At 41.6% G+C, this 21560-nt stretch overlaps 1 protein-coding gene across 2 annotated transcripts in view; it reads right to left on the bottom strand.

Annotated features, from left to right (window-relative positions):
- Positions 1-21560, bottom strand: part of DNAH12 (dynein axonemal heavy chain 12) — a 168935-nt gene that overhangs the window by 116847 nt on the left and 30528 nt on the right. For both annotated transcript variants that reach the window (XM_026650210.1, XM_026650209.1), the window contains exons 13-26: positions 19222-19347; positions 16533-16667; positions 15270-15463; positions 12935-13175; positions 11369-11554; positions 10750-10950; positions 9432-9626; positions 9066-9187; positions 8664-8946; positions 7647-7766; positions 5280-5436; positions 4873-5045; positions 3317-3469; positions 2625-2864 (exon numbers count right to left, since the gene is read on the bottom strand). In XM_026650210.1, coding sequence (XP_026505995.1) covers positions 2625-2864; positions 3317-3469; positions 4873-5045; positions 5280-5436; positions 7647-7766; positions 8664-8946; positions 9066-9187; positions 9432-9626; positions 10750-10950; positions 11369-11554; positions 12935-13175; positions 15270-15463; positions 16533-16667; positions 19222-19347 — 2526 coding nt within the window. The remainder of the gene's footprint in view (positions 1-2624; positions 2865-3316; positions 3470-4872; positions 5046-5279; positions 5437-7646; positions 7767-8663; positions 8947-9065; positions 9188-9431; positions 9627-10749; positions 10951-11368; positions 11555-12934; positions 13176-15269; positions 15464-16532; positions 16668-19221; positions 19348-21560) is intronic.

Raw genomic sequence — 21560 nt, 5'->3', positions numbered from 1 at the left:
AGGAGGAGTGAAGAGACTTAACGACACCAGAGAACCATCAACGCACATCCATAATGAAGAAAGGGCAGATTGATGACCCTGAGATAAGGCTGGCACTCCTAAAGACAGGACAATTGATTAAATCGTAACCAGGACAGGATGACCCTCTCGGAGGTGTACTGGAATTAGGGTGACCAGACGTTCAGGACTATCCCGATATTTGCTTGTTTGTCCCGCGTCCCAACCAATGTTAGGTTGGGACACTGGACAAACAAGCAAGGCTCCCGCGCACAGGCGGAGCCCGGAAGGGTTCGCGCCCCCCCCCCGCCCCGACTCCGTCCCCTCCTTCCCCCATTGGATCCCTCCCCAAATCCCCGCCCCCTCACTGCCCCATTGGCTCCCTCCCCAAATCCCCGCCTCTTCCAAAGCACGCCATGCCCGGGAGACGCAGGGGAGTGCGGGGCTGGGGTGAATGTGAGTCCGAGTCCGAGTCCTCCAGGACTCGGGCGCGGTACCTGGAGGGAGAGTAGGGGAGCGGCCCGCGGGGCCAGGCAGCGGCTGTTCTCCCCACCTGGGCAGCGGGACTCGGGAGCAGCCACTGCTGCAGCTCCCACTGCCGCGGGGGGAGGAAGCGGCCGCTGACCAAGCAAGTGGTGCTCGGCGGCTGCGGCTCTGGTGCCCGGGCCCGAACCCTCCGAGCCCAGGCCTGCTGCAGCGACCCAGCGCGCATGCTATGCCCAGCCCCTGGCCAGTCGCATCTGGGCTGGCTGCCCAGCTGGTGCAATTCCGCGTGCGGCCCTGGGGCGGAGGCATCAGCAGCCCTGTTCGTTCCCCTGCGGGACCCGAGCGGGATGGGGTGGCTGGGGCCTGCTGCCCCCACTCCGGGGCCACCCCGGGATTGCACCAGCTGGGCAGCCAGCCCAGACGCAACTGGCCAGGGGCTGGGCGCGCGCAGTGTGCGCGCTGGGTCCCCGCAGCAGGCCCGGGCTCGGGGGGTTCGCGGGCGCCAGAGCTGCAGCCGCCGAGTGGCACGTGCTTGGCCAGCAGCCGCTTCCTCCCCCCGTGGCAGTGGGAGCCGCAGCAGCGGCTGCTCCCAAGTCCCGCTGCCCAGGTGGGGAGAACAGCCGCTAACTGGCCCCGCGGGCCGCCCCCCTACTCTCCCTCCAGGTACCGCGCCCGAGTCCTGCCTGCTCGGGGCCAGGCCGGACTCACTCACCCGGCCCCGCGCTCCCCTGCGTCTCCCGGGCCTCCCTCCAGCGCTGGCGGAGGGAGGAGGAATGGGGGGGGGGGGGGGGGGTTGGGTTTTTTTTGCCCTGCCACGTTTTTTTTCCTTTGCCTCCCCCCCCCCCCGCCGCCCCGCCCCGCCCACCCTGCATCCCGATATTTGACCTGGGTGATCTGGTCACCCTAACTGGAATGTTTACATCAAAAGATAACACCAATTAAGAAGTAACCAGTCAGAAACTGACACAGCAAAATCCATAGACTTCAATAGAGAAAAAAGACTATAAGAACGGGGTGCTTTGCCATGGGACTTTGGGTTTGTCTTGCCACACTCCAGGAGCATTGGATCGCGACCAACAGAGCCCGGCTTCCCTCTGCGACCAATCTGGCTGGCCACTAGATTGATCCAGACTTTGGACTGGTAACTATAAACATCAACCTGGTAGGACTGTGTGTGTGTGTGTGTGTGTGTGTGTGTGTGTGTGTGTGTGTGTGGGTGTGTGTGTGTGTGTGTGTGTGTGTGTGTGTGTGTGTGTGTGTGTGTGTGTGTGTGTGTGTGTGTGTGTGTGTGTGTGTGTGTGTGTGTGTGTGTGTGTGTGTGTGTGTATGACTGAAAAGCATATGCTAACTGCTGTATTCTCAATAAATGCGGCGTTTTTGCCTTCTCCTGTATAAAAGATCCGGTGTGCTTTGTATAGAATAACACATGCTCACTGCTCACTAGAGCATTCCTGAATAAATTCTGCCTTCCTGAGGTAGAATTCCTCTCTGAGCTCCCTTTGAGGCAACATGGCTCTGTCCCTTCTCAAGTTGGTGCTGTGACTTAAAGGGAAAATAGAACCGCAATGCTGCTATCGAGACATCTTCACTTTGCTGAAGCCATGTCTCACCACTGAAACAGGAGCACTGGCATAAACAAATATCATAGCAAATATTTGTAACTGGTAGTTTGTATAGAGTCATCATCACATGATCTAGTCAAATTGCTCTAGCACTGCTTCTGAATAAAACTCCATTCTAAGTTATTTTTAAGCACATTTTCTTAAAATATTTGGATTTAATATAAACACTATTTTAAAAGCATATAGGGCCAAATCCTGCAGTCCCCCTTTCCCCAGCTAAAACAACCCTCACTGAAGGGTTTGGCCCACCACAAATGAAAGCAAAAATAATAATAATTAGTAAAACTTTTGTTCATAACAGCAGAAAAACTGATTAAAAACCTTCAGGGAGAACAAACTGGTTTGAATAAATTAAAAAAAAATGAAACCTGACAAATATGTTGCATATGAAATACAAAATTTAAAAATATAAATTGTTTATATTGTAGATGCCACATTCTGGTACAACTCCAGCAGTGAATTTGGCACTGGGTTTCTTAAATGCACTATTAAGTGAATATGCTTATTTTATTATTTTACCTTGAGGTTGTCTGGGAGTTCAGAACGTCCTGCATAACCTGGATTCATGGTAATAGCTACAAAACAGTTGGGATTGAGCTTCAGTTCAGTCCCTTCAAAAATAAATGTTTCCATCTTCAACTGTATGGCTCGCTGAATGCAAAGGATCTGCTGAGCCACCACAGACAGTACTTCCAGCTCAATTCGATTAAATTCATCAAAACAGGCCCAAGCACCTGAGGAAGCCAAACCTTTAAAAAACTGTAAAACAAGAAAGAAAGACAAAAACTGTACCCCTAACAGAGTATCAGGAAATTTAAAAGCAACAATCAGTAGTACAATGGCTTGAAATTTAATGTTGTGCAGTGAACTTATTTGCATACTTTGAATAATATTTAAGCCTACTTAGGAGGAAAGGTCAGCAGATATATTAGGAAATTAAGTCAATGAAAATCTTTCCTTGGTTTTACTGGAAGCTGAATCAGGTTCATAGGCCCTCGTCCTGCAAACTCCTTGCCACATAGTTAAGCTAACGCACTGCAAGTGGTCCCATTGAAGTCAGCAGACCTTAGATTATAAACTCTTAGGGGCACGGAATCATGGGTGGGATTTTCAAAAGTGCCTATGTGAAAAGGGCATATAGCTCCCACTGAAAGTCAACACCTTTCCTCCTGAAAAAACACATACTGATCTTAAAATGTAATTCAATTTACCTTCCCCATTGCCAGATAATCAAGGCCATCAGAACAGTTGAAGACAACACATTGTACAGCAAGAGCCTTAGCCAAGTCTTTAGTAGTCTCTGTTTTACCTGTCCCTGCTGGGCCCTCTGGAGCACCACCAAGGTTTAGATAAAAAGCTCCAATCTAAAGAATGGAAATAGTTTATGAAAATTAATAATTTAATCAAAGACTTTTTCATAATGGAAAATAATTTTATAAAGGAAAATAATTTTAAATTCAATTGTAAATTGAAAACACTAGGTAGTTGAAAACACATTATTGTATAAAACCAATATTTATCAGATTCATACTAAATGAAAAAGGCTAAGCTAAAAATTATTTATGTCTTCAAAATACAGGAAAATCAAAGTTCGATTTGGAGTTATTCTTTATTGTAGGTGCCTCAGAAAAGGGCACAATCTTATCCATTCCCAAGCAGTCAGTATCATGACTAGACATTGTATGTTATATTGGACCTGATCATGCAACTCTTACTCAGGCAAAAAGCATTTTTAAAGTCAATGTGCCTGATCTTGCTTTCTTCTGTTCTGTACTTCCTTCTCTAAGAAGCATCTCCTTTCCCACTCATTCTTTGTGGTCTTTCTCATACTGTCTCCCTTTCCTGCCATGCGGGCAGGGGACTGGACTCGATGACCTCTCGAGGTCCCTTCCAGTCCTAGAATCTATGAATCTATGAATCTATGCTCTACCCATGTTCTGTTGACCATCATACCCTGCCCGTCCCCATATTCTATTCTCTCCCACACCATCTTTTCTTCTTTTCCTATCCCATCCTTCCCATTTCTCCTACCCTCCAAATCTTTCTTTTCTCCCTCCCCTTAGTTCCCCCATCACCTTTATTCCTCCTGTTACTAACCCATACTCTCTTTCTCCTCCACTCTCCCCATCTCTCTTCTGCACCCCTAATCCCAGTCTTCCCATCTCCTGGTTTTATTCATCTTTCAGTCACTATGCACAAGGATGCCATCCCATGGAACACTTCTCTTCTAGTCAGTTTAACCACTTTTAATTCTGGTTAGTTGAAGATGGGCCAAGTGTACAATGCAGCAATGTGTCTTGATGTGTTGCCCACCAACTGGAAATGGGAAGTAAAAAGTGGCCAGCTTCTGTCCTAGCTTCAGAAGCAATATCATGGCGTCAATACCAATTTAAACTGCCAATTACAAAATGTCACATAAGTGGCTTAGCTATATCATTATCCAAGCTGGGAGCAACTTGTCAAGAGGTACATTTTTGCCAGATCTGCAAACCCAGCCCACTTGTTGAAGTTGGTAAGTGGGCTTCAGTTCAGCACAAAACATGACAATTGTTGCAGATCTACTGGAGCCAACCAGGTTCAACTTGAAAATTTAAATAGGAATTAAAATCCCTGAAAATTGGATGTTTTAACAGAAATGCTGTGAGTCCCACAGCTATTGCAGTGCTCCCAAGTGACACTGTAATAAGTATAAAATGTTGAAAATGCCATATTACAGCTAAATGAATTCTTTAAGCAGGTTAATGACAAGTTTTACATAAAAGCATACCAAGGTGCGGTAACATCTATCCGTAAGGGGAGTAATGACAAGTCGAGGTGAGTTGCCAAGGTATTCATAGGCATATTTTACATTGCAGTTAATGATGCGGACACGAGCATTCTCGTATTCCCAATAATATCGCAGTTGAGCAAGCCACTGAAAGTCTGTCTCATTTTTCACACCTGGTAAGAAAGTAATTAGCAGTAAATATGAAAAAAAGTTCTAGAAAATTGGATTTTCTGTTAGGTATAAAATAAATAATTTGCCAATATGAATGTTTTCATACATAAAATGCTTTAAAAATTCTTATGGTTCTTAAGGCCAGCAAAAAAATCTAATGCAAGTCTATTTCTCTGGGTTCTGAGTAACTCTCTGTTAAATACACATGAAGAATAAATTTTTTAAAAGCTATGTACCGCTTTCAATCATCTCCATGACGACATCTCTAGCGTGTACATCAATAGTAACCAAAGCACCCAGTGTAGTTCGTGTCTGCTTAGATAATTTGCCTCTCACCAACTCTACAATATCAGTAAGCTGAAGCTGAAGAGTATCATAGTAATCCTGTAAACCCTGCAAGAAAGAAAATGTCAAATTTGATTTAACAATCTTTGGACCTTAGTGTGCAAATAATTAGGGTTACGAAAAATTTTTAGTGTGGGCAAACATCTTAATAAAGATTGTTTAATGGACCATCTCCCTTCTCAGTCATTTCCCAAAGACCATCTCCTCTCTCATTTGCAATTATCTACCTACCCTGTAAAACTACAGCATATTGTTTTTTACATATTTTGAATCCAAGACCCATTTAAGTCAATGGGAGAACTGACTCCAATGGGCTTTGGGTCAGGCCCTTACTGCATTTCAGCAGTTGTAAACAAACAGGAGGAGCCTATTATCAGCCTACTCTCTATGACCCATCTGCAAATGCTCTCTGATCCATCAGTGGTTTGCAGACCACAGTTTGCAAACCTCTGGATTATATACATGAAGGTTTCATTGAAGCCAATGGTAGGTTTGCTTAAGGAAAAGCTGTAGGATTCAGCTCAGCTTATATATTTTTTCAAAATTATTTTAGTTGGCATTTGTTTTATTGAAAGCAGTTTCAAACTTTAGAAGTAGCAATCTTTACAAATCCTACATCAAGCAGAATACTTAATTAAAAAGAATCCTATTTTAAGAAAATTATTTAAAGTTCTTATTCTTATTGGAAGTGCAGTCTGAAACCACATTCATGTTTTTAAAAAAGTGGATCCCCTAGAGAAAGAATTGAATACAGATGTCTTTATTTTGATATTATCTACCTGAACTCCTTGGAACTAGTAGAGTAATAATTTTTTAATTGTTTTATAGTAAATTGGCTCCTAAACTACAATAAAAATGTTCCCATAAATAATGGTTCAGTATGCATAGATGTGAGTGTGCTGTACATGCCCACAAACTATGAAAAGATTCACTGTGTCATGTTTACCTGTCTCCTTTCCGATCCCTCCACACTTGATAGTACCACTGATTTTTAAAACTTGTTAGAATGAGGACTGCACCGGTATTTAGACTTTTCTAATAGAAAACTCTAAAGTAGCAGGAGGTTACATATCAGCCTACATTTTTCAGAGCCCAATCCTGGATTCCTTGAATAGAAAACTTCCACCAATTTCAATGAAACTTTTGAGTGCAAAAAAAATTTGGTATTTGGTCCTTAGGCAGCACTCTCTGTAAATCAGTTACCTAAGTACCCAGTGGGAAAGTAAAAAGTTGGCTACTATACATTGTCCATCCATGCTAGAAGAAAGACAGGAGGGCATGGATGTGGTTTAATTAAGCTGCAACTTTATCCACTTATAAATCTGGGAGTATCCAGCAAATTGTAGGGAGGAGGGAGTTGGCTCTCTGCTGATCCAGACATAGGAGCCCCGCCACCTTCCTTGGCTCCCTGAAAGGGGGCCAAGGAAGGGGTCGGCTCCCATCTAAAGAGATGTAGGAGTCCCAAATCCTCCTTAAATCAAATCCCATAAGGAATGCTTTCCTTCAAATCCATTTCCAATCCAATTTATCCAATAACTATACCCCTTGCATACCGAGTACCTGCACTGGATGTCCACCACTAGCATTACATATAAATTGCAACATGATAACCTAACCCACCTACTCCACCCCATCAGGTTCCCAGCTCAGATGCGGAAAAGGTGAAAAAATTCACCTTACTTTGGTCAATCTGGCAGTGAGGGGAAAATTCCCTCCCAGCCCCACAAGGAAAAGGGGCAACTAGCATAATGCCCACAGTGAGTCAAAAGCAATAGGACCAGGTTCCCAAGTGTATAGGTGGGTGGGTGGCTGGTTCCAGCCTGATCCTGATAAAGAGGATGGCTGCATGGTGTATAAATACCTCTCCCATTTTTCCAGTCAGCAGGAAGGGCAATGCAGTGACCTTGAACTGTCCCCAATTGCACCCTGCCTTTCTTGTCCATCCCTGTAAGCTTTCCCCCTTCTCTGTGCTGTTGCAAAGGATCCCTTAAGGGGTAACACCCCTTTTCCTCCAGCTAGCCAGACCAAGATCCAGTCACATAAAGGATTGACTGGGCACATTCTTCAGAATTTGACCATTACCTAATATTCAAAACACTCAAAGGCTATTTACACCTCTATGCTTTAAGATTTCTTATTAATTACTTTATCCAACTTTATTTTGGGCAGGGGGAGAGATGAATGATGTAGCTGAACAAAGTACAATAACTGAAATACTAAATCTAAAATAAAAATACAAATATTATGCTTCATAATACCTCTGGCCCATTGCAAATGGCTTCATGTACCTCACTCGTCCAGAACATTTGAGACACACACAGCACTACCTGTCCAGGCCACTCTAGAACCCACTGTTTTCTTTCAGTCTCAGGATATGCCTAAAGAGTTAAATACATCACATAATGATGTCAGTGTAAATAACTGAATCCGTACCACTGAGTATGCTTTTGTATTATATGAATCAATATGATGCCTTTAATAATACTCTTTGGAATGCTGGCAATATTATATTTGTATTTTTGAAATAAAATACAAAATATTTCTTTTGAATTGCTTTTCCTTTATTTTCTTCCTTTTTTTATTGCCAAATAGTTAGATTTTAAAAGTCTCCCTATTAATTACTAGAATCTGCCTAACATGCTAAATTGCAAACAGAATCATTTTCTGGTTTGTGGTTTTCTTTGTAGGTGAGGGCAAACCTGCAACAAGGATTTTGTTTACTTCTAATTTTTAATTAACTTAAAAAAAGATTGAAATACTGAAATAAACTCTACCAAACAGGATATCTTAGAAGATTAGTAATGTTGTCAGGCTTATTTTATATGTTCCCGTGACCATACAGGACAAATTGGGGGCAGGGATAGCTCAGTGGTTTGAGCATTGGCCTGCTAAACCCAGGGTTGTGAGTTCAATCCTTGAGGGGGCCATTTAGGGATTTGGGGCAAAAATCTGTCTGGGGCTTGGTCCTGCTTTGAGCAGGGGGTTGGACTAGATGACCTCCTGAGGTCCCTTCCAACCCTAATAGTCTATGATTCTATGATCTCAGTCCTGTTTAAGGTAAAACTCCCATTGACCTAACTGGCCTATAATTAGAAGTCTCCCACCAAAATCTTAGGCCTGATCCTGTGGCTTTCATATGCTTAAATCACACTCAAGGAAAGAAGAGTTTTAGTGTGAGTAAGGCCTTTAGGAGAGCACCCTAAAATGAAGTAAGGACTACTCATATGTACATAGTTTTGTAGGAGGTGGCCTGAAACATATACTAGAAAACATACCAATCTTGATTCAGCAATAACATCATGTATACTCTTCAGCATAATATCTTCCACTTGGATCAGCCACTTCTCCACAGCACCTCGAGCTTCAGAAGTAGAAATGGTTGAAATCAGTTCCACTCGCTCACCTTCAGTGCTATACATTGCCTGAATATCCAGGTTAGGAAGGAAATGCAGCTTAGCAATGCCCTCAAAACACTTTTTCAAGTGAGGCTGAACTCTGAGAGGATCTTTCGTCTCTGACAGGATCTCCAACATTTCATCATTAGACAAGAAGAAAAAACTAGAAAAAGATTCACAAAAATGACAGAAGTATCAAGTTACTGTATGTGTCAGCCCAACTATACAGCAAAACGTAATTTCAATCATCTTTGTTTTTGACATAGTCAACATGCAGCATACCGAGGAAAGAACAGGCGCTTCTTTTCAAGATAAGCATTAAGCCCTTTCATGATTTTGTCGAGAAGTTCGTTACACCCCTGAAGTTTCTCCAATAAACCTGTCAATGAAGTGGCAGCAAGAACCTGTAACAACAGATATATAATCTCCATGAGTGCATACAGTAAGTCACATACAGGGCACAGTGCACAATGAAGGTTATTAAGGTGATAAATACATAGCACATGCTTTTACCCTTTAAGTCTTAGGTGTGAGTGCAGGTATAGTTCAGTTCATTGAGTATTGTTACTACAAAATTATTGATAAAAATGGAAGGAGGATAAAATTCTTTTCTTTTGGGGCCAGTTTATTTCTGAGTCAATATATTACCTTAGGGTCTTTGGCACAATACTTCATAATGTCCCTCCAGTATCTGTCTACGGTCTGGAAGAGACGTCCCTCTTCTGGCATCTGTTGCATGATGTCCTCAGAAGAAAAGATGGGCTCCAAGTAAAGCCACTGAGCTTGCACTTTCAACCATTCATCAATAGTCTCCTGAATTCGAATAAGACGGTCTTCCCATTCCTTAACAAACATATTAAAATTATTGCCAGGATATAGTCATACCACATAAAGTTAAAGAGAGAATCAAAAGTAAAGAAACCAAATCTTATGGACAGGACAACATTTTCTGTCCCCCAAGGAGACTTAATATAAACAGAAAAGTAAACCACTAGGAAGATTAACGTTCTTCCTTATACATGCATTACCTAAGCCGTTTGAAAAGTCTAACCTATCAGTAAACTAGTTTCCCAAAGTGCTGATAAATCCTTTGAATGGAGTTTCAGATCACTTCACTATTATCATCTTTTAATAATTTTATGTTTAGATAACATTCATTATGATACTGGAGACAAATCCTACTCACCTCTCCATAGCCAGGAGAGTCTGGATCATAGCAGAACTAGGACAGATCCACATTACAGTAGGGGGGCATGATTTGAATGGTCTGTGTAAAGAGTACACACCACCTATGCTTCATTGAGCCCATCGGTGTGTGGGCTCCCTACATACAACTACAAAATGAGATTTAGGGGTGGTGACAGGTACAGCAGATCCACCAGATATTCCCCTGATTGGGGGGGGGGGAGGGTGCAATAACTACTGAGACTATTCTAGCCCTGGGGTTAAAATAACAGCTGCAGAGTGGCTCCACTGCTGTTCAGCAGCCTGGGGAAAGTAATTCCTTCCTCTGCCAGCCCATCAGGAATTTTCCAGTGTACAGCCCAGCTGCAAAGGCATGCCCTGAGGCCATAATTTGGCTTATAAAGATTAGATCACCGAATACTTTCATTAAATATAATGAAAACATCATTATAATCATCAGCAAGAGGGGTCAGAGAGTTTATATAAAATGTTAGTTTCCCAGATTAAAGTGATGAGGATATTCAGGACATTCTCTCTGCTGCAGTTGGCCCAGGAGGAAGAGAGAAATCATGAGTGGGAGAGCAAGGGGGAATCTCAACATTAAAAAAAAAATTAAAACAACTTGTAAAACATTTTATTTAGAAAAACCCGTGATATCAAATTTTGAAAAATTAAATGCAACGATAATGACACAATAATAAAACATTAGGGCAACTGTATAGTTATCACTTGAATATAAGTGGCCATTTTTAAAAGCAAATAAACATATTGCCTCTCATACCTTGATTTCTTTTTCAAAGGGTTTAATGAAAGGCGATCCTCTCATTGTTTGAGTTTTTACAATCTGATCATCTAGAATGGTCTGAATCTCATCCACTGCTGACAGAATACTAACTCCAGTCTCACGATAAATGCTCGTATGGAAGGAAACAGACTCCCATATTTCCATCATAGCGTGCATAGCTTTCTCTAAAGAAAACTCCTATAGTATAGAAAGGAGATATTTTATAGTCACTGCACTAATTTTCTTCGATTGACACATTCAATATATAATCTCACATACCTAGATAAATTTTAGGAGAATTGTCACTAGTACTACCAGCATAACACTGTTTTATTTTATTATTTTTTTTAACATTTCATTTGTTGAAGCATAACAAAATAATACAGTTAGGTAACACTGATGCTACAACACAAAAGTTATAAATGCAAACAAATTCAAAGTTATAGCCAACACTCCATCCAAAAGGACATGTTGTTAGAGATTAGCTCTCAACAGATGCAGAAAGTTATGTACAACAATAAAAGGAAAAAAAGTCATTATAATAAGCCCCAGAAACCAACACACAAACATACTTCACTTTTCATTTGTTTCTTAAGAGATTTACTCTTGTGCTCACCTTACTTGCGCCTACACTTATGGTTTCAAATTGCTCCAGGTAAGGGGCTAGGTTCTGCTTTAAAACTTTTCTTAGAGTAGTTCCAGAGTCTGGAGTTAAATCATATCCTATTATATCTGACATCTGTTGCCAGTGGCGAGTCCTTATGCCTGGGTTACAAAGGATAGTCACCGTGGGGATATTCTCCTAGTTGAGAAAAATATTTGCAAAACAGAATTTCATCTATGTAAATACAAATTGTGCAGATAATGTGAATTACGATCCACTTATATTAGCTCACCCTCTTTCTCCTTTGCAGCTAAACTCTGCATTTCAGCTAATACATCCAGAGAAGTTGAATATTAAAAGACTGTCCATAATATACATATCTACTATTATTTTCAAAACATAATTCCGCTGACTCTCTGGATGATGGGCCACTGTTCCTGATATCTAACAATCTTTTCAAACAATGTTTCCGTATCAATCTAAAACCTGTCTATTATAGCACTTTCGTCAGTGGATCTGCACTGATAAAGAATTATAGGTAATAATTTTGCTATTGTACATGTGTTACCAGAAGGCTTTTTTTTTTTTTTAAATGGAGATATACTATCTCCTAGAACTGGAAGGGACCTTGAAAGATTGAGTTCAGCCCCCTGCCTTCACTAGCAGGACCAAGTACTGATTTTGCCCCAGATCCCTAAATGGCCTCCTCAAGCATTGAACTCACAACCCTGGGGTTAGCAGGCCAATGCTCAAACCACTGAGCTATCCCACCCCCCAGGCTTTTTACCTGCCAAGACCCAAGTTCAGATTTTCTCCTGCAACAACTGATGACATGAGTGACTTCAATTACGGTAATCCCTGAACAGTACAGATGGCTTCTTTCAATGCACTGCTTCAGTTGTTACCAAATGTTATTCATTAATTTTTTCTGAAGAAATACAGAACCACGAACTTAGGTCTTGGCAGATGCATAAAAAAATTAACTAATTTTCAACTACATTTTGTATTAAGATATACTTTCATATGCAATTGTTCTACTAGTAATCTGAGAAAAAATAATATTTTGTATCTGTGTATTTTTTAATTCCAGTTTATTTTTAAATGCAAAAGGGGCACATAGTGATGCTTACAAAGTCTTTAGCTGCCTTTATGTCTAATTTTCAGAATTCCCTATTACAGTTCTTATATATGCCTCAAAATCTGTTTCTTTTACTGTTGCTTTTTCCATGGCAGGAAGTAATCTTTTTATTATTTATATAATGTGTAAATTAAATCATATTATTAATTCACTCTTTGGTTATTCATATACCTGAAAATTTGCAAAAACTTTAGGGGTGAAATCCTGGCCCTACTAAAATCAGTTGAAGTTTTGCCATTGATTTCAATTAGGGCAGGAATTCACTCTAAATGCATAACTGTTATCACTTGAAAAGCATGACAGAGACAACACTCCCATGAACACTGCATAGCAGGACTTGAAAAAAATCCTTTCAGATATTGTAGTATCTACTTGGATGAGTAATGGTCTTAGGATTTGCTCATAAGTGCTAAGTATTATTATCAATGTTTTTTTTTAACCTTAAAGTCTTTGATCTGCTCCATTACTGATGAACACATTGTAATAGTTGGATTGTCCTTCTTTTCTTCTTCCAGCTTCTCTTCTACTATGGCTCTGCGATGCAGTGTCTTCTTTTCCAGTTCTGCTTTCTTCCGCTTTTGTTGAAAAACCTTCAACGTCTTGTATATCTCTCGAAAAAACTCATCTACCTCAGTCTCCATGCTTTCCCCATTCAGGTCCAGGAAAGCACCATCCATCCATCTGGGAGAAAAAAGAAAATTATAATGCATCTTATACAAGAATCAGAATGACAAATATATCATGTACATATCTAAAACACATTTTTAAATTTAAATATACTATTTGTATCATAAACAGAAGTTTAAAAAGTTAAAAGAAACATTTTAATGGATGTGCAGCTAATGTTTTTAATTCTGTCATTCCCTACAAAATACTAATAGTAACCAAGAAAGCACTCACACCTGTTTAGTAGCATCAGGGCTTCCACATGGTATAGTCACTAGAAGGCGACTACCATCTTAGATGGGTATGCACTTGGGGTGGCTACTCCCTCCCCCCACCCTCTGCTGCTCACACGATTCTATTTTTAGTGCAATAGCTCAATCAGAGCCAGAGTGAATGTGTCTTCTAGAGCTGGAAATTATACCTCCAGTTCGGAAGTGTATACCTATTTTCACACACTTTAGACCTGTCACTATTATAGCTTATACAGCAGTATTTACCCATCTGAGGTAACATAATAATTTGAGCAGCTCTACATTCCATTTTGGGAGTGAAGACAGCCTCAAAATTGTATTTTATTATATAAATATAGATAGTGCCCCAGAGAAGTATGTTTCGGGTGCCCAAGGCAGCCAGCAGAGAGGTAAATCACTGTGGGGTGGGGTGCGGTGGGACTGGGGAAGACACAGTTGGTCCCACTGAGCCTTATCCCCCGCAACTAGAACCCCCCCAATGAGCCCCACTCCTCCTGCACTTGGACCACCCCGATGAGCCATCCGCACCAAAATCCCCATCCCATCCTTCCTCTTCCCCTGCATGGCATCTGGGACTGGGTCAAACCCATCCCCAGATTTCTCCTCTGGCTGTAGGAAGTGCTGCAAACTCCCCCCCACACACACACCCGGCGCGCTTCCTGCACCCATCACTCCTCAGCTACAGGGGGAGGAATCACTGTACAGGGAGCTGCTCCCCCATCCACCCAACCCCTGTGTATCCAGACCCCCCTCATACCCAGACCCTCCCACTGAGCCTCATCCCCCGCAACCAGAACCCCCCCCCACGATGAACCCTACTCCTTCTGCACCTGGACCACCCCAATAAGCCATCCGCACCAAAATCGTGGATCCCCACCCCCACTGAGCCCCACTCCCCCAGCATCTAGACTTCTCACTGAGCTCCCCACACCCAGACCCTCCCTACCCCCACTGAGCCCCAACCATCTTCACCTGGATCCCCTGCAGAATCCCATTACCGTTGCACCCAGAACCCCCTAACAAACCCCTGTGCATCCAGATCCCCCCGCACCCAGATCCCCCATTCAGCCGCCCACACCCAGATTGCCCCACACAGAACCTTCTCAACCCATACCTAGATCACCCCCACACTAAGCCCCTCCACACACAAATCCTACCTTGCTGAGCCTGCCTGCCCACTCCTGGTGCACCTGGCATGGACAGGAAGAGCTTTGGGGTGTTTCTGGGGCAGGCCCGGTCCTTGAACTATGTCAGGGTTGGGTGCAGCCTCACCGCTGAGTCCGTGTCCCAGGGGGGAGAGGAAGCTGCACAGTGATCTCCCACCTCTGTGCAGCCAGTGGCCTGTGCTCCCCAATGCCATGTTGGAGCCTCCACATTTATTTGACAAATAAAATTTGCAGAATTTTGTAGAATTTTAAAATATTGTGCGCATAATTTTTAATTTTTTGGCACAGAATTCCCTCAGGAGTAAATGTAAGCATAATATTTATATTCCAATCAATTTATTTTATAATTATATGATAAAAATTAGAAAGTAAGCAATTTTTCAGTAATAGTGTGCTGTGACACTTTTGTATTTTTATGTCTGATTTTGTAAGCAAGTAGTTTTTAAGTGAGGTGAAACTTAGGGTACACAAGACAAATCAGACTTCTGAAAGGGGTACAGTAGTCTGGAAAGGTTGAGAACCACTGATCTAGATCTATACCTGGATAGATATAAAAACACGGAGATGAAAATATTCACATGCAGGAGTTAAGCTTCAAAATAGCTCACATATCTTGCATGGACAAACAAAAGCAGCTTGAATCTTTTAGCTTTTTCCTTATTTAGCTTTAAGACTATCAAGTATATAATTACCGTTTTTCTGTTCGTTGCCATTTCAGTATAAGAACAAAAAGTTTCTGATAGGGCTCGATATTAACTTTTAAACTCTCGAGAACAGGATACTCAGTCAGCTCCCACTTGAAGAGAGTCTCTTCTTTATTAATAAAAGCTACTGTTTCCTCAGCTTCCTGTATGCGTTTCTGCAATGCTCTCATGTCAGTCACATACTGAAATCAAATGATTTTATATCTTTTGAAAATTATTCATGTTATACAAGGAATAGACATAATTACATGATATTAAAAGAGACAATAAATTATTGGCTTTTCAAAATTATAAGTAATTTGTGAGAGTTACAGGATATTAGCCTCATGCTCTTTAAAAAAAGACAATAACATGGTCCCCAAGCAGATGGACTGAGTTTTTCCGCAATGAGGACACTAGATTAATGCTCAGAAAAACAAAATAAGCATAATTTTACTCTTCTCAAACTGAAGCATTGTAAAAAAAAGTGTTCTCAAATTGTTTGAGTTTCAAAAGTACATTGTACCAAAAAGAACACATATTATTAACTTTTATGTAGTTAATATGTAGTCTTGGCAACTGCGATTCCCAAGTTTAAACAACAGTTTCATGTTTTGAGAGAATTTTTTTTTAAATGTACTCAATTACTCAGTGAAGGAGTCAGGAATCTTCCCATTTAAGCAATTTTTTAAATTCAAAATATGGCAGGAAGTGTTTAGTGATTAGGGAAGGGGACTGGGACATCATGAAGTTTCAGATCCAGCATTCAGTCTACTGTTCGTACACAGTGGACTTTTGAGATTTATGTAACTGGCCAATTCCTAATGAAATTACTGCCTGAAAACCCCAACGAATCTAATTTAGTGGGTTAATTTCCCAAAACTAAACATACTAAAACCAGCTACTGAAATCATGGCCCCTGTGAAGTCAATGGCAAAACTTCAGTAGGGTCAGGATTTCACCAAGAGTGTTTGCACAGCCTCAAATGCATTTGCTTCCATATCTTTAATATTACTCCACTCTGTGACTACCTATTAACTGATTTAAACAAAGTCCTTATGGTAAATTTCCCCTCCAATCAGAATATTAGTGTCACTATGGTAGTTAGCGCAAAAGTGGGTGTCTAATGAGTTTCATCAGCATAACAGTACAGCAATAGAACCTTAACGTTTAACTTTGTGTTTGCTACATCTTTTTTTAAAATCACAATCCTATTTCTTGTATTAAGCATATGTGATTCTTTGAACCCCCTTTATACTATGTTTATCAGACCTGTTGCATACGATCCAGTTCTGAGAATTCTGTAAACTCTTCCATACGGCGAGTCTGCTTTTCTAGTTCCAAAATAAGCTTCTCGCGTTTGGCCAGTAGTTCACTTTCACCTTTACGTTTAGATTGTTCAATCAGCTATAAAATAGATAATTTAAATGTGTTAAAAGAGAAGAATCTTGCAGTAGACATTTGAGTGATCAAACATGTGGCATCAGTGTCTTGTAAATAAGTGTTATCAGCATGGATAGAGAGAAAATAAATAGTACAGACAGATTACTTCCCTTGCAATAACTGAAGTTCTTTGAGAAGCTTTTGTCCACACAGATCCCACTGTGGGTAAGTGACGAGATAGGTGATAGGAGTTTTATCTAAATAGCATCTGTAGAAGAGTCCTGCAGAGCAAATTAGGCATCTGACCTAGAAGTTGTGACAATGGACTAGTAACTGGTAAACATATGATCCTAACCACAAGTAGCTTCTCTACAAATTTCAGCAATAGGCACTTCTCTGAAACAAGCCAGAGATGTCAACTGGGCCCTCATAGAGGATGCCCTAATTTAGAAGGGAAGAGGTAGTTTATTTAAAAAATTGGAAATTTGAATGCAGTCTGCAACTAGAACTGAGCAAATAGTTCATTTTTCAATTCAGGGACTAAACTGAAAACCAATAGGCAAAGTCTGAGCCCATATAGAAAGGAAATATGGTGCTGCAAAAGCTGGAAACCAAGAACATGAGACCTTTCTCAAACATGGGATCTGTGAGGAGATGGACGCCTTCCAAAACTATTCTTGGGAATCAACGTAGGTGAAGGCAGAGATCTCGTATGAGAAGTGCTCCTGCTTCCATGCAAAAATGATTATGCAGATGAACAGAATTACTCTAAAGGGGGAGGCAATTCCGGAGTTGTAGAAATAGGAAAAGTCTCCGCCTGACAGCATGAGAGATAGGCACTGGTGCCGTAGAGGTTGGATGCAGAGAGATTCTCATCTTCAGTCATCTACCAAGAGACTCCTGGCTACTGCAGAAAAAGGAGACAGCCACCAAGGGGGACTCCAGTTCTGGAGTGATAGTAAGGTCTGCAGGAAATGTAAAACCAGCCTTAGTAGATGAAGGAGACTGTACTGACAATGACAGGGCTCTGTACAATGGTACAAATACTGGAGTCTCAGCAGAAATCTTGTCAAGATATGATACCAATGACAATGGGGCAGAGGAAGCAAGCATAGTACCAATGTGGTTTCAAAGGAGCCAGTTAGTTAAGTAAGCATGATGGTTTGTAGCCTTCTTGGGCAGTACTGGAAATGGTGACCAGTGCTGAGCCCTATCTGAAGATCTTTGCTCCTTCTGCCTTGGACAGCAGGAGTCACTGACTGAGCTGAGGAGAATGGATAAGAAGGCTTGATAGCAACATGAGGTCTCATAGAGCTAGCAGATCCCTTAGCCCCCAGAGTGGAGTTTCTTCCTGTTTCAAAGCTGGTTTTATTGAGTGCCCCTGCTACAAAAAACTGCTCCTTAGATGGTACCTCAGAGTCAGACACACTTCATATTGACCTTTCTGTAAAAAATAATTTGAAAACAAGCATCACAAGCCCTGTCTGTGAGTTCAGTAAAACAAATACAGATGGCACACATGGTAGGGATACGAGACTCCTCTAAACAAAATGAACATTTTGTCCTCACATCACTGGAGCATAAGAGTCTTGGCACATTTTAAAGCCCAAAGATGTGCTCTCTGCCTTCGGACATATTCCTCAGTACCAAAGCAAGACTCAAAGAAAGAAAAGCGCTTTGGATTTTTTTCACCCACCAGGCTTAAATAAAACTTTTTAAAAAACTACACAAACTCTAAGCTAAGTAAGTATGACCTTAAAGTATCTAAGGGTCATGGGAAAGCATGGGGATACTATGAACTCCAACTTGCAACCATGGGCAGTGAGAAAGAACTACAATGTGAACCATGTGGACTATTGCTCGAAGAAGTGGTGGAAGGTTAAGAAAGTAATCTATTATGGATCTGGATCACAGAAAAACAACAACAGTTGCATATTCCTCGTTCGTAAACTTTCATCGAATAATTGGAATTCCTAATTCTTATTTATCTAGAGAACAAAGTCACATGAAAAAATTAATATCCAGTACATTTAGAAAGAAAATAATGCAATAATTTCTTCATATAGCATGTAACCATGGTTGAATTTTTAAAAGGCCTGGATAAATCCCTCACACATCATGATGATAAGTGTGCAAATTAAAAGGATGATATTCATTTCTCATGCTTCAAGGCACAAACTTTTTGGGGTCTCGAAGGAATTTTCTCGAGTATAAAGTATGACACAATTGGCTAAGTGCATTGTAGTGAATTTTTATCTTCCTCTGAATTATCAGGTATTGACCACAGTAGAAGATAGATACCAGACTTGCCAAAGACTAAGCTCAAATGACAGTTCTAATTTTCTATATTTGTAGCCTGCTGGTACTTGCTAAATATCTAATTATTATATTCTCCATTAGTGCACTGGCTTCTTATAAATACATAAACCTGGTACCATGGTATTTGAGTGCCTTATAATGAATGTTATTATACACATTTGGACTGGACAACAGTTAGCAGCAGTGAAAATAAACTGTTCAAATACAGTACAAGGCCTAACAAATTAGAATATATAATGTACAAAGAAAATATCTTTACATCATCATGTTCATCAAAGATGGGATTAATCTTCTGAGGCCACAGTAAGACTGTTGCATTCAGTGCCAGATCTTCAGGAGCAAATATATAAACATCTAAAAGGTAATTCATTCGCCTTTGGCATTCCTATAAAAGAGATTCCACAAAAGCTGATATTTCACATTTGCTTATACCGTAGTATAGAATAGGATAACTGAAAATATTTATGAAGGTAAAACAGTGAATTCAGACCCATAATCCCTTGTTCCTCATTATTCTGGTCCAAGGATGAAATCCTGGCCTCACTGATGTCATTACCAAAACTCTCATTGACTTCAGTGGGCATCCCGGATTTCGCCTCAAGGCTATAAATTATCAAGGAATTGACCTCTCATTGCTTTGAAAGGCAATGTAAAATGGAAAGTTTGTATGCAGAATCTTAGCATGTGTCTTCTCTGAAACTTTTTTCCCCTACAGTGATCAGATCTCAGCTGCTGAGTTCTATGCTTCTTGATCTCTCCTTTTTTAAGAGGCTATAATAATATAGGTGTCACGGAGTTTGGGGGAGACAAGGCTGCCTGCGATTCACCATGACTCTCAGCCAGCCAGTAAAACAGAAGGTTTATTTAGACAACAGGAACACAGTCCAAGAAAGGTCTTGGAGGTACAGACAACAGGACCCCCTTAGTCAGGTCCATCTTGGGGGGTCTCCAGGGAGGCCAGAGCCCCATCTGGGCTCCCCTCCATTTTCCCAGCCAGCTCCAAACTGAAAACTCTCCAGCCCCTCCTCTCGCCTTTGTCTCTTTCCCGGGCCAGGAGGCCCCCTGATCTCTTTGTTCTCCAACACCTTCAGTTGGCACCTTTGCAGAGGAGGGGCCCAGGCCATCAGTTGCCAGGATACAGGGTGTCGGCCATTCTTTGTGCAGACAGCATCACACTGGCCCCGTAGGGCTCTGCAACAATCACACCCCCCTAAACACTCGAGAAATGCATAGGGGAAACTGAGGCACCCACACAGCACTCAGAGAAAACATTAAGAAAGTTCCCACTTCGTCACAATAGGTAATATAAAATTACACATTGTTGTGTAGTTTCTTTTAAGTTAAATAAAGTTCAAGTTTTAAAAAATTAGAAATCTATTAGAAAAGCATAAGATATTCAAGTTTATGCCTCCCTTAATGTATAAACTTCTCTCATCTTACCATATTCTATTAACTTAATGTCTGTCTGAGGAAATCCTACTACTTAGCACATATGCTCATCCTGCAGCATATGTTTTGTTTGTCATATATGGCTTCAGCATCAAAGTGGAAACTCTGATCACACATCACCTTGACCCAGAGTACAGAACAAATCAAAGAGCCACTTGCCCTCTGAAATTTTAGGACTAGAGTGGAGCTATAGTATTGTTTGAATTTCCTTTCTCACACAATTTGAAATATAATATTTCCTATTTTTCCTCCAAGAATCAGCAGTCACAGCTCAAGCACTAAATAGAAGCATCCAAACAATAAAAAGCTCATCTCTGACATTTGCAGACAAAATTTTAAACACCAGAGGCTGGCTGCAGCTGTAAAAAACCTGCACATTAACAAAACATTTGTATGTACCAACTGGTACCCATTTGTGTCCTCAATTATCATATTTACACATGTAAATGTAGTTTAATATGTGAGTGTGTATTTTTTGCAGATACAATCAGCTTCTAGTTTTTATAAATTTGGTCTTTAAAGTCAGGACCTAGAGACAGTCTCTAACTTGAGTGTCCTGCAAAAGACACACTGTGATAAAAATAAAACTTCAAGTCCAGCTCATTTGAGCTATACACCTCTACCCCGATATAATACGGTCCAATATAACACGAATTCAGATATAACGCGGTAAAGCAGCGCTCCAGGGGACGGGGCTGCTTTACCTCGTTATATCCAAATTCGTGTTACCGCAAGCGGTTCCTCTGCGCCCCCCCATTACTTGCTGCGGCCCTCCCTGGGGCCTCCCTGTCCCAGCTCACCTCTGCTCCGCCTCCTCCCACGAGTGCGCCGCAGCTCCGCTTCTCCCCCCTCCCTCCCAGGCTTGCCGCGCCAATCAGCTGTTTTGCGCAGCAAGCCTGGGAGGGAGGAGAAGCGGAACTGAGCGGCGTGCTTGTGGGAGGAGGAGGCGAAGCGAAGGTGAGCTGGGGCGGGGAGCGGTTCCCCCTTACTTGCTGCAGCCCCCCTGCCCCAGCTCACCTCTGCCTCCGCCTCCTCCCACGAGCGCACTGCTCAGCTCCGCTTCTCCTCCCTCCCAGGCTTGCCGCCCAAAACAGCTGATTAGCGCGGCAAGCCTGGGAGGGAGTGGGGGGAAACGGAGCTGCGGCGCGC

The sequence above is a fragment of the Terrapene carolina genome, unplaced genomic scaffold (genome assembly GCF_002925995.2).
Source record: "Terrapene carolina triunguis isolate 2854851 unplaced genomic scaffold, T_m_triunguis-2.0 Scaffold89, whole genome shotgun sequence".
Taxonomy (NCBI): domain Eukaryota; kingdom Metazoa; phylum Chordata; order Testudines; family Emydidae; genus Terrapene; species Terrapene triunguis.
This window is presented reverse-complemented; position numbering and strand designations above follow the sequence as displayed.